At 28.8% G+C, this 13,584-nt stretch overlaps 2 protein-coding genes across 2 annotated transcripts; both read right to left on the reverse strand.

Moving 5' to 3' along the window:
• Positions 1–258: 258 nt before the first annotated feature.
• LOC131853335 (endocuticle structural glycoprotein SgAbd-5-like) lies at positions 259–2,709 on the reverse strand. The gene is made up of 3 exons (XM_059204204.1): positions 2,698–2,709; positions 2,314–2,432; positions 259–448 (listed from the first exon to the last, which is right to left on the reverse strand). The coding sequence occupies exons 1-3, from the start codon at positions 2,707–2,709 to the stop codon at positions 259–261; spliced, it is 321 nt and encodes a 106-aa protein (XP_059060187.1).
• Positions 2,710–5,130: 2,421 nt separating this feature from the next.
• On the reverse strand, positions 5,131–12,462 carry LOC131852437 (endocuticle structural glycoprotein ABD-5-like). Its single transcript, XM_059203104.1, has 3 exons — positions 12,324–12,462; positions 9,850–9,974; positions 5,131–5,639 (listed from the first exon to the last, which is right to left on the reverse strand). Exons 1-3 carry the CDS (start codon positions 12,336–12,338, stop codon positions 5,456–5,458), a joined length of 324 nt encoding a protein of 107 aa, XP_059059087.1. The 5' UTR covers positions 12,339–12,462; the 3' UTR covers positions 5,131–5,455.
• Positions 12,463–13,584: the final 1,122 nt, after the last annotated feature.

Raw genomic sequence — 13,584 nt, forward strand, 5'->3', positions numbered from 1 at the left:
GATTGTTTTTTTACCAATGTCTATCCTATGTGATACAATCTATCTTTACGTAGTATTTCTGTACGATTTCGTCATCCATTTTGTACTGAAAAGGTAATAGATAACAGACTGAAGGACAGACAGACAGTCAGACACACATTCATATTTATAATATTAATTACGAAATAGGTAAATGGACATTATTTATACATAAGCAATAGGTATGAGATACATCTAACATTTTTTAAGATAAAAAAACATAAATTATTTTGTATATTTTTATTGATTTGGTGACACTACATGTATCTGTGGTTTGTATCCTTTATCATCAGCAGTAAAGGTCACTAGGTACTGTTGTCCGTCTGGTGCTGTGTAAGAGTAGGATCCTTTAACTCCGATACCCTGCTGATCGCCAACGGTGATCAATCCAGCTTCTTCTTTGCGTGATACACCATCACTAGTTTTGTATCTGAAATTAAAGGAATTGTAATGTATTTGTATTTGTTTAAGAATAATAATTTATAATAAGTATAAAATGTTTAAGAGAAGGTTTATAGCATCAATTATTCATTGGAATATAGTACTATTATTTAGGTAATGTGCTAAAACGATAAATGATAGAATTTATTAATATTTAACGTTGTGCAAAAATATAGGTTGATCATTTATATACATTACGATAAAAAACCTAACCAAAGTAGCCATGAAATAGATACAAAAGTGGATTATTATCAACGTGGGATTTCCAATTGAGATTTAAAAATAACTTAAGTGGACAATTTTGGCTGTTTATTTTATACTTATATATTTCATACATAATACCCATAGAGGTAAATCTTTGTTACGATAATACTACTATTATATAAATATTATGGGAATAAACATAAACAAGAAACTACTAATAAGTTACGAATTAAAAACGAATTTGTTTATTTTTAGCTCGTTTGTAATAATAATTTTTATTCCTTAAGTTGAAATACTTCACAGCTTATATATTTTATCCCTGACTCAATTTATATTTTATTTTCCGATCAGTAGCTTTTGTATTTAAATGCAAGGTTCAAACGAGATAATTTTATAAATTCGAAATCAGTGTTACATTCATTAATTAAGGTCAAAAACTATTTTTCATTAATATTCATCACGATGGTGTCCAGGAGCAACCGTGTGGAGGACAACCTGACATGGTAAATACTTATAGATTAAATACATAAATGAATAATCAAGGTCCAAATAAATAGATAGGGTTAGCCAGATTAACTATACCTGTGTTTTTACTTATACATATTTCACATATTATGTGGAATACTCATATTTACACAAACCCCATGAAATACCAAATTTATTGTTTACAATAAATATCAAGGATAAGAATGTTTGTCAGGTAGTCTTTGGTGTTTATGTCTATAAAAGTCACTGTGTGAATCGATTAGCAAATTCTAGTAATGAAACATTTTGATTACAGCAAGCGAATGAAATATTACACCCATGGGAGTCATAAAAGCAGTTTTCAATGTAGTAATCCTTGAAGAACTAACAAATCCTTATTGTTAAACAAACTTATTTGTATTACTTTGTGGTATGTCGTTTATATGACAATAACTCATAATTGCAGTGATGATGCTAAAACGATTATTTTTAATGTATAACTGTTACAAATTATTTGAACCTTTAATTAAAGGCTAGTTTACTCTACGCAAATAGTGTCTTCGGAATATTTCGTAGATATGGCTGGGCATTATTGTCATAATTTTTAATTTTATATTTTTATACGATAAAAGAAAGAGGATTGGCGAAAACGCGGTACAAGTATTAGTCGACATAATCGACGGATTAAGAGTAATGAAGGTAGGACCCTAGATAACGACGTATATTAGCTATAATTATAAACTCGATTCTATTGAAGTCTTTCGATAACAATAACAATAGAGTATGAGTAATAAATATATAATAGACATTGAGTTAATATTAATGTCAGTTTAATTTTATGTTTAGTGCTAAATATTTACTATGTAAATATAAAATCTGACATTATATTAACATCAATACATACAATAGTATACTCAATAATATATTACATAAGATTGACTAAAAGAAGTTGCACAAAATCTTCTTCCTCTTCAGGTATTTTATTGTTTTGATATTATGGTTGTTGACGATGAAAGGTTCTTTACTGTGCTTATAGTAAACCCTTGTGGGTCATGTGTGAAGGGGCGAGTGCGCTTATCAGAAACTAATCATAATGATTTTTAGTGGCGGTCAAGCTAACAGATATTTTTATATACTTTATATAAAAAGATTAAGTTATTACATTATTTTAAATATTATACTCACTCAAAATCATATCCGTCTTCTCGGACGAAGCTTTTCTCTGTAAGGATTTCCACTGGCTGTTTATTCGTTGCATCTTGAGCTAGTAGACACGCCACACATGTACCGAGGATAAATAATTTCTGTAAAATTTTGTGTGAGTATTATTAAAAATCTAAAACGTGTCTGTTTTAACTTATTTTGTATAGAATTATCATCATATCAGTTTTAGAAATTCAACACTTGATATATAGTCAGTAGTAATTTTTAATCATTTATATTAATCCTATGATTAAAGAATATCATTGAATCTATGTCATGAGTAAATATATAAAATAGTCATATGACAGAGCTCCAGATAGAGTATAAAATATAGTACAATATCAGACACTTTACTACTTTACTCACCAGGGCGAACATTTTGACTCTCACAGTAAAAATTTCTGATTGACAATTTAAGAAAATGCGATTTCAACTTAAATACAGTAGTTGTTTGTTGATATTACAGCAACAATTCATAGTGTGCGCGATATTGTGTTTAAATATCTCTATTAAAATAATAATTGTAGAATTAAAACAATTACTTTTAATGCACTAACGGGCGTGAATGAAAATTAATTGTACTCTCACAGTATGAAAAATTTGTAAGTGATTTTAACTGTAACATAAAATAAAGAAAAGTTTTTTGTCACTGGTAGAATGTGATGGTTATGCGATACCGATTTCAACTGTTATTATTATATACAGCTAATATACTATTTTGGGGGAAAAGTTGTTTGTTGATATGTACCACAGCAATCGTTAAATTCTTGGTGAATAGTGTAACTGACATGACCTCATACTCATTTTAGATATTGTGTGAAGGAGGTGATAACAGGAATCAAGTGATGAAAGAACGTGACCACATAATTTGACATAACATGAACTGTGTATTGTAAATAGAATTAAAACAATTACTTTTAATGCGTACTAACGTGAAGTATCGTGAATGAAAATTAATCTGTATTTTTATACTAATAACTACAAGTGTATGCCTTATTAAAAGCTCATTAGTTTTTATTAGAACTGCAAAAGTATAGACTGACATACTTTTGCCATAAATTATATGGAAGTTAAGAAACATTTGTCCCATTTTTTAGAGAATATTATGCCATTTATTCTATTTAATTTATGTTAGTTAAGATGACAACGATTCTGATGTGTGAATTTTATATTATTAGAAACAATTTATACTTACCACTGGTAAACTTGCACAAATTAATTTGAATGGGTATTGGCTGTCGCTATATTTCGTATATATATGCGATACCGTGCAAATTATATTCTGAAATATTTCAATGATGATGAGAACAATTGCACATTTGTCAGAATTGTACTTGTTCTCATGAGTTGAGTTGAAAGCTTATTTGCAAATAGCTAGAAAAGGTGGCAATGAATAAATTACATATAAAGTATCAATGAAATTTAATAAATAAAGAAGTCTTTAATATTTACACGTCTACATTAATCTCTTCTTCCTTAAAATGAATATGTGTTAGTGATAGTTCCAATACAACTTTCGGCGAAAAGAGTAACAAAATATATATTGTTGTCGATACATTTTGCAATATACAGACAGGTATATTTATTAAATAAAATAAAAATAGACACAATAAATGGAAAATTAATAGTATACAATAAAAAGATTATTTGTCTGTACCTGTAGTGTTTATATTAAAATTTGTCTAATTGCTTACTGTATGGAAATTTCATTAGCTTCATATTCAATCAGCTTTAGTAAGTATATCTAGTTCCACGACGTAAATATTATAAATATATAAAAAATATTGCATCGTATACATAATGAAACAATATATAGAATACAGGGAATTTGTCATTTTCTATTATCGAACAACTTACATATTTATTTTATTTGATAAACACAAAACAATATATTTTTTTCATTATTCTACTCGTATACGTTTATGCACTATATATTATATATATTTAAACATATCAAATATTACCTTAAGCTATTACATAATTATAATTGGAGACAAAGTGGAGACACTTGTTAATATATTTACTAAATAGACAGTGCTCAACTTTTTCAAAGTATTAAAAAATGGAGTATGGTATCTCTCTCTTATTTATTACCCACCTCTTATAATAGATATCAATACATATACCGTTATCACAATTATTCAAGTTTAAGTCAGAGGTATTGCCAACTGTTCCTGTTATGGTTGCACAACATTTGTCATGCCCATATTTTTCTAAGAATATTTTGAATCTAATGTGGTTAAGGGCGAGTGAGTCTAATGCAGTCTCTTGAATTACATAATGTTATATTACAGTTTGATATCAGGATTTCCTTCACTGGAGAATTAGTTAGATATAAACTAATGTCAAGACAGCGCTCTCACTTCGATTTATATAAATAAATATGGACGCACCACATTACAGTCTATACGTAGTATTTTCATTTATTATTTAATAAGTACTGTACTTTCTTTTTTTTACAAATCAATTCCTACAAATAACGTATGTAGTGAATACAAGATTATTTTTATAAGTAACATATTCACTACTTTATTAGAGAAAATTGTAAATGTTATTATAAAAAGCCTGATACAGTTTTTAGTTTAGTATCCTTTAAAAGTCCATAATCAATTAAATACAATGTGAATATTTTTTGTATTAATTTATAGAATCCTTTTAGGTATCTCTTTATTTAGAATAGAATTCATGGTATTTTTTTAACCCAACATGATTTATCCTAATATTAATAAATTATAAAAATTACCAAAAATAACAAAAATACTGTTAAAATCTACTATTTTTTTTTGCTCGTTAATACTTTGTTTTTGTTCTATTAAAAACTAATACAAAATACTGCTTTCATGAAGCTGGTATTGAGAGATAAAATAAAGTAAATACACAAACTTTATTTCAGAGCGAATGTCATGCATGCGCAGCGCCGCAAAACGGGCGAAAGTTTTGTTTTCCATATTTTTCTAAAATTCTGATTATTTTATTCTATCGAAATTAATACATTTCATGTCTCGTTAAAAAGTTAGAAAACTCTACTGTGAGTAGTAATAATAAATATAAATCTAATACTATAAAGTCTTTTAGAGATTCACGAAGTGATTAGGTAAATGATATTTGATGCAATTTTCGGACTTCACGACACTTTCTTTATGATAGTTCTGTAACCTCTTTTACCAGCTTTGTAAGTCATTTCATATAGCTGTCCTTTTTTGTCGTACCAACGGACAGCTCCTTGAACGTCCAGGGCGGCGTCATTTGTACCGGAGTTTAAAATGGCTCCGCGTTCCGTACGTGAAGACCCGTCGCTGGCGTCATAGCTGAAACGTATATCATATAATTTTGAGTATGTATGAAAATCACTCAATCTGTATATTTTAAGGTGGTAATTTTGCAACTTTGACTTTGAAATCTTCAAAATCTTCTTATTCTGTTCTGAATTTGACCGCATTCAAGATTTAAGGATCCAGTCCGCACGTTAAGTTATTTCTAAATATATTATTATTTTTAACCTACTTTTTAAACATTTACATATAACAACAACAAAGTTTACCACTGCTGGTCAATGGTTTCCCTCTAACTTCACAAAATTTCTCTATCTCTAGCCTGAGGCCATGTGCAATTTTAAATTCGATAAATTAAGGATCATAACAATAATCATTTTGTTTTTGACAATTAGTATGTACTAATAGTTATTTGCGACTATGGGCTTTTTTTAACTTTAGATTAAATACCATTAAGACATGTTCTGCGATTAAAAATACCATACAATGAGACGAACAGACTATATTTTAATTATTGAAATATAAGTAAGAATTATAGTTATATATCTAATTGCATTGCATAATAAAGGATTATAAATGTTAAAGTGTTCTTTGTTGGTTAACTGTACAAGCTTGTTGAAATAATGATTATGAGCACGGGTAAGGTACGAGTCATGCGCGTTAAAACAAATATTGGCAACCTTCTCAATTGATTTGTTTTACAAATTTATTAAATATATATTATATAACTAACAAATAATTTACAAATTAATATAGCGTGATATTTTGCAAACAAAAACTCTACCGACTAATGTTACTTGTTATGCCAGCATTTTTGTACAGTAATATATGTATATATAAGTAGATATTTACATATTTACAGTGTTTTGTAAGTCAGCAGGTATTATTTGTAAGTAGTATATATATACAAATTACTATTTTGTCGGCAAGCACCCTGGATAGCTTCCTAAGATTTTCTTGGATAGCCTCATGTGTAGCGAAATCAGGGCCGATTTCAAGTAGTGTATCTATACCCTCTAATTTATACAACAACAACATACAACTGCTCCAATATTATCTCTTTCAGTGCCGCTTTTTTAGAATAAACATACATACGTTGACTTATGTTGACATATACGCGATCTATATTCGTTCGATTTGGTATATACCTACTCTTTATCTTCTTTATACTTATTATTATTTTTATTATAATAATGTAACGCAGTAACGTCGCGAATACACTGTGTCGTCTGTTTATCGGTTTATCTGTTTATGTGTGACGTAAATAACGTCGGAGAAATCAGGGTACAGTTTCATACAATTTATTAAATATTACTTAACATAAATACTGAAGAAAAATGAGGTTGTGATATAATTTACGTACTTACTCATTTATCTCCCTATATACTTAACTAAAATATATTCCCCAGATGAATCTTCCTCTAGGGTATATTTTTCTCAGCTTTCTTGGATAATTTATTCCGTGATATATTATTAATAGAACAACTGATAGCGTTGTTTAGATGCAACTCGTATTTGTTATTTAACTGTCATTAATAAATGGTGATTACAAAATTCACATGAACGAAGTCACGGCCGCTATTTTATTACTATATTTTAAGAACATTTCAGATATCTCTATTAGATGTAAAGTATACTATAAAATGTTAAGTACTGTATTACGTATGTAGTTTAATTCGATTTGTTACACCTCCATATAACTAGGATATAATAACCAGGCGGTACGCTCCTTATACCTTTTATGGAGAGGACAGACTCGTGTTTTAGAGTGGGTTGTTAATGAGTTGTTATCATAGAATATTTTTTGACAATGCTCTATAATAGTTATTTTTTCTTTTATGTATTCCAAAAATAATGTATAAGATAATTGAGGACATGTGCCCAAGTAACGGAAGCTTATAAGGAGCAGCGGTCAGCGACCGTTCAACTTGGAAGAGGCGTACCACATACCACATACGTTTTTGTACCGCGCTACTTGTATGACATTGTTACCATTCTGCTTTTTTAATAACCTCCAATTACATACATGACAAGTAGATGTCATTTAAATAGCGACTCGTTATAGTATAGGTACAGTCAAGTCCATGATGTCACTTTGTGTTGAATTTTTTATAGCCTTATTTATGTTCCACTCCGGTACAAAACCATATTTAATATTCTTTAAAAATAATCAAACTGAAATATTTTTTTTTAAACTATATAAATATATATATAATTAATAACTATCAAATTAAAAATAAAATTATTTCTTCTACATTCAACATGTAGAAAACAATGATAATACGCTTTCACATTAACAGTGAAAGAATTGGTATAAATAAAAACTGAACTAAATATTCTCTGAGGACGAAAACCAATCAAAGAAGTTGTTTTGCCATTTGTTATTTGCAAGTGTTTACTATGGCAGATGGCTATCACGTAGATTGATTTCTATATAGTCACTTTCTACACAAAGCATTGGTTGGCAAAATACACTTGATCATGATTTGTATAATCGGGTTACGTTACACACGTAAGGACAATAAAAGATGAATTAACATAAACGCGGCATTCCTCCGTATTTATTTGGGAAATATTTTGGTGTCAGCGATCAAGTAGGTATACAATAGTCTGACTCATCCTTTTGCTTTCCTTTTCATTTTGTATTCAGTCGATGTCTAGAGAATATATTTAAGGTTATGGTATTTTTTGAGATCAAGTATATACAAAATAATAAACAAGCAGAGGGTAAATGCAATATGGTCGAAATTACTAATCAAGCAATATTTATGTGCAGAAGTAAATATTAATATGGATTTTATTATTTTCAATTATAAAATGTGTTATGCAACGGTGCCGGCCTAATACTACATTTTGTTTGTTTTTAACCTCAACATAAAAAGAGGAACGGTATAAATTTGATGTATCGGTACATATGTATGTTGGTGTCATTGTACCTCCTAAACATGTGGACCGTGTAAGATGCGTTGTTTTCCTTCAAATCGAGATTATTCTCAGTTATAATTTTACTTTTATTCGTGGGTTGCTTAAGTTTATACATATATATTTGTAATTTAGTATAGGTAACGGAACCAGCAAGTATAAGTTGAGGCAAAGAAATAGCAGTTATTGTGATATGACTGCGTAGTAGAATTCTAAATGACTCGCTTGGGTTTACCTACACTAATGTTTAACTTGATTATATATGTATCTTGCGTATAGTACTAGTTGTTTGTGCTCTTATTTCGGTTTGAATAGTATGTAAGATTAAAAAAGCCGTTTCACATGAATCATAATGTTAATGTAGTTTCCTATTCATTTGGTATCTATATCTCGCACTCACATTGAACTGAACGCTTTTATTCGGAAAATATGCTAAAATAAATATTATTATGTTTTATATAATGCGGTACTTTAGTTATCGGAACTGATAACACGTGTTTATTGTAATGATGTAAGAATCCTGATACATTCAAACGTTTCTTGGAATCGAACCTGCAACCACCGGAAGTAAAGTGGTGTGCTGTATTTCTAGACCACTCAGGCCGTCATAGTACTTGTAAAGAGTATAGTATAATAAACATCAAAATAGGTGCAACAAAAATAACACCCAATAAGTTGAATTACTATTTGTCGCAACCGAAAACAATAATAAGCTAAGCTGTATATATATTAAGAATTTCTAAATAACGATACCGGAAAAAAAGTATTTTAATGTAATAGTTTATAACTGAAATATAAAAAATAAACTGTAGATACAGACAAATATATCTACTATGGTATATAAAATAATTGTAAATGATATTGCATAACTATTCTACTCTTGTTGATGTTCGGCATGACTATCAAACTTAAATAGATGTTTCCTGTCTTTATTTATCTGGTTTCTCATGGCTCACGCAATCTTAGTGTACCTCAGTACCTACTGCATGCTTAATTAATTTGTTTATCTTGTACCAAAAATGGCAAATTTAAATATTTGATGATGACTCCATGGCAAATACTCAACATTAATATGCGCAGTACAGCTAATAATTATCGTGTTGTCATGAAAATAATCCTTAATATTTAATCAAAGCTTAATTTGTTGTTGTTATGCCTAGCTGTGTAAGAAGAACCTCTAAACCTATGATTAAGGTGCAGATATGAATACGATATTATTAATGTTTAGATCGATACGAGTTGTTTATCCACTGGTTAGGTCGTTAAATGGTTTATTGTAAGGGAAAAAAATCTGAAAAAATATCTTTAAATAATTGTTACTTACTAAAAGTCATAGGAATTTGGCAAATTTGCTGTGTTAATCTGTGATCGTACCACTTGTGGTTGGGGTTGATTATCAATGTATGGGTTAGCAGCAATCATTTTCAACAACACAGCGACCCCAAAAACCTGAAATGTTAACGAGAGCATGTTAGTAGATAGACGACACAGTGCAATGGCCGTAAATACGTTTATCACAGACATAAAGATATCGTACTTCGAGTTACTTAAAGTAATTTGCACTATCGAACATGTGAATTCTTTCTCTTAACATTGAAATGCTTTTAATAAAGGTTAGTGTGTTTACCTTATCTATGTAGATATTTGGTATCTACCATGTTTTTTTAAAGACAGATTTGAAGTGTATCTGTATGTTCTTTATTCATGATGATATTAATAATAATATTATTACCATATTATACCTATGTTCGTTTTAAATGCTTACGTATAAATAATATAAATATTACTATATAGTAATATTTAACAGTAATTCAAGACGCGTCCAGGAGTAAAAAATAAATGAAAGAATAAAGTTACGACGTTAGGAATCAGCCTAAAATACGTTTCAAAACTGCATTCATAAGTTTTATGAATGTTTGTACCTACATCTTTGTACAGACATTATTCTGTCCATATATTGTGCAAAAAATTTATACAAAATATACCCGTGCTTGTGATAATAAATAGGTATTTATGATACAAACTCGTGCGGTAAAAGTTGATTTACGCTTTTTATTTTATGTATGTTTTTGTGATAATATCGTAATAAGTAAGACTAGACTAGTTAAGTTTAATAAAAAAAACTTAAACAGGATATTAGATGTTTAATTAGAGGCTTGACCTTCATAACTGCATTAGGTACTCCTTTATTTGTTTATTATTTAAGTAAATATTAAAAAGTTTTTATTTTAGGTATTGTCAGTCAACTTTATTAATTCTATTTTTCTTGAATAGCTTTACTATACACCAGACTAGAATTATCTAATGAATCAATTGGATTCGGTTAAATATTCCTTGTGATGACGCCCATAGTTTCTAAAACGCGTTACCATTTCTGCGTAATGCGTATGCGTATGCGTAAAATTTCCAAAGTTACTTATTATATCCTTACTTACCGTAAGGATATAATAAGTAATTTTAGAAATTTTATACATATGTAACTATATTATAATTACGGATTTGTTGTTGCCTAAGGTTATACCTTAACTTTATTTAAAATCACTATTTGAGTAAAATAGCGTATTACAGAGTATTTAGACAAGAGAAATATTATGTTTACATATAAATTCATTATTTTTATAAATATTATATCTAAGGCGGTAGTTTTGCATTTTATTTAATATAATATTTTTTTTAACAAATATTTACTTATTTTTACTTAATACAGAAAACATAATAGTGTACTAATTTACTGAAGAAACGATGATATTCACGAATATTAAAACGAAACCGATAATACTATATAATGTATGGCTAGAATTTTTCTGATTCTTTATTAAAATCAGCATGGTAATTAACATTATAATAATGTTAATTTTATATAACATTGTACGTCTAAGCATAATAATATATGATATATCGCCAATAATGATTATATATAAAAAATTAGCCATCAAGCCTAATAATACTCATGAATCACATAAGTCATCATCACTAAGAAACAAACCGAGCAAGTTGTATTAAAAATATTATAAATTTTCACATTGCTTCTTTATAAATGTTGGTCAGTTTAATATTTATTATCACTGGTTTTAGGCATGGTAAATAAACGATTTAAGACTAACTAGGTATATATTATTTATATTCATACCAAAACTTACCTATTATAGTATTTTATCTGCATAGTAATAAAAAGTAAAGAAAAGTTTTAATAAAACACTTAGTACATTTTTATGTAATATAATCACATATGAAAAATAAGAATGTAAAAGTTTGCAGAACTGACGAAAATATCACGTAACATAAATTCAATATAAAAATACAAATAAATGGATTCAATACATTTTATTGTTTGTACTTAGTTAAAAATAAAAAGTATTCTGATTTTATTCTGCCAATTTTGGAATAACAAAGAATCATAAACGGTAATTGCTTGTAAGAGAAATGTCTTGAACCAGAATTTTCCAACAGATCATTAATATTTATTAACATTATAAATATAGACATACTAAAACATTGTTGTATCGAATTATAGTTAAGACATTGTAACGTAAACATTGGAAGCAGAGTCGTATGAAAGGTCAGAGTGTGAACTAACGACATTCGTGTATAGTAAATTAAACATTCATGCACCAGGCAATGGTTTCTGCAACATCACATATCTGACATCGCAATAACGGGGAGGTCGCTTTAGTACATAACACTTGAGCTCTATCATTACAATGTACAATGCTATTGATAATACAAATTTTGATTTTGGTACAAATTTTGTCTTTAAGGTCAATTGTGCCCTAATTGTAATATGGAATTTGTAGTTACCAATGAGAGCAGCATCTTGAGTCGGTGACAATAGGAACAGGCAACTTCCTGGACAGGCTGTAGTCCGAATGTGCTAACGGTTTCGTAAGATCTCTTTATATATAAAGAGTAGTCGGTGTACACGCCCGCCGGCCGAACGCAACTCCGCCTGTTCTGAAACTGAGCCAATTCGGTTTGACCATAAACAGACTGATTGACGCTTGTTAGGTATTTACAGAAACTTTAGACAATCAATATAGAAAACCAAAAGAAAAATTTGATTTATGTTAACATGTTAACAATTGTTGCAACAAACATCAAACAAACCAACAGCAAGCAGGGGTTGTCCTTTTTTTTTTCATTCATTGACAGAGGTAATATATTTCTACATTTAAAAATGATATCTGTAACTTAATTGATTACTTTGAAATCTTAAATTATAATAATTATAAAATAAAAACAGTTTTCTTATATTTTTAATTACATTATGATACCATGTACATACTAGAATAATATGGACTAATTTGCGAAAATGTTACTAACATAGTGATATTTTTACTTTCAGATGTTATTCAAAATAAGAATTCTCTTGTTGTACATTTCAATTTATTTATCGTTAATTTATTCATTTTTGTACAGTTTTTGTGTAACTGTATTTAACGACCCCCGTTAAATAAAACTGAGTTCGTTACTCAACCTTACGAAGAGACGCCCTAAACTTTGCTTTAAACAGGGTCGAAATTTTCCCTGATTAATCGACGACTAGAGTTAATGGCGGTCAACTTACTTCAGTTTGCTAATCATCTATAATAGATTATAACAAGATCATACAATTTTGGTGTGTACACTTAAATGCAACTTATATAAATTTTGTACGAAATATAAAGTGTATGTTAAAATAAAACAAAGTTTTCAAATCGGACCAATTCTTATTAACACATTATTGCCCGTAAAATCCGTGTTACTACGTCATGGATCGTTGTCCAAATAGGTAACATCCTTTAACAACAATGGATACGTAAATGGTTTCTGTAGACTGAAGAATTAGATGGTGAAATCATTCGTGAAAATAAGTAATGTTGTTGTTTAAATATTACAATGGAAATTATCTCATCAGTAGGAAGATGAAGTTGTTAAAATGAGCGGGTATGAAGGATTTTAAATATTATAAGTTGTGCAATACGTAAACCTAAATAAAGTTTACAGCACTTCCAGAATTTAAAAAATTTTTAAAGACAAATTATATCTGTACCAGGTTCAGTTACAATAAACACATATACAA

Source organism: Achroia grisella, unplaced genomic scaffold (genome assembly GCF_030625045.1).
Source record: "Achroia grisella isolate CSIRO2021 unplaced genomic scaffold, CSIRO_AGI_Agris_v1 utg1179, whole genome shotgun sequence".
NCBI classification, from domain to species: domain Eukaryota; kingdom Metazoa; phylum Arthropoda; class Insecta; order Lepidoptera; family Pyralidae; genus Achroia; species Achroia grisella.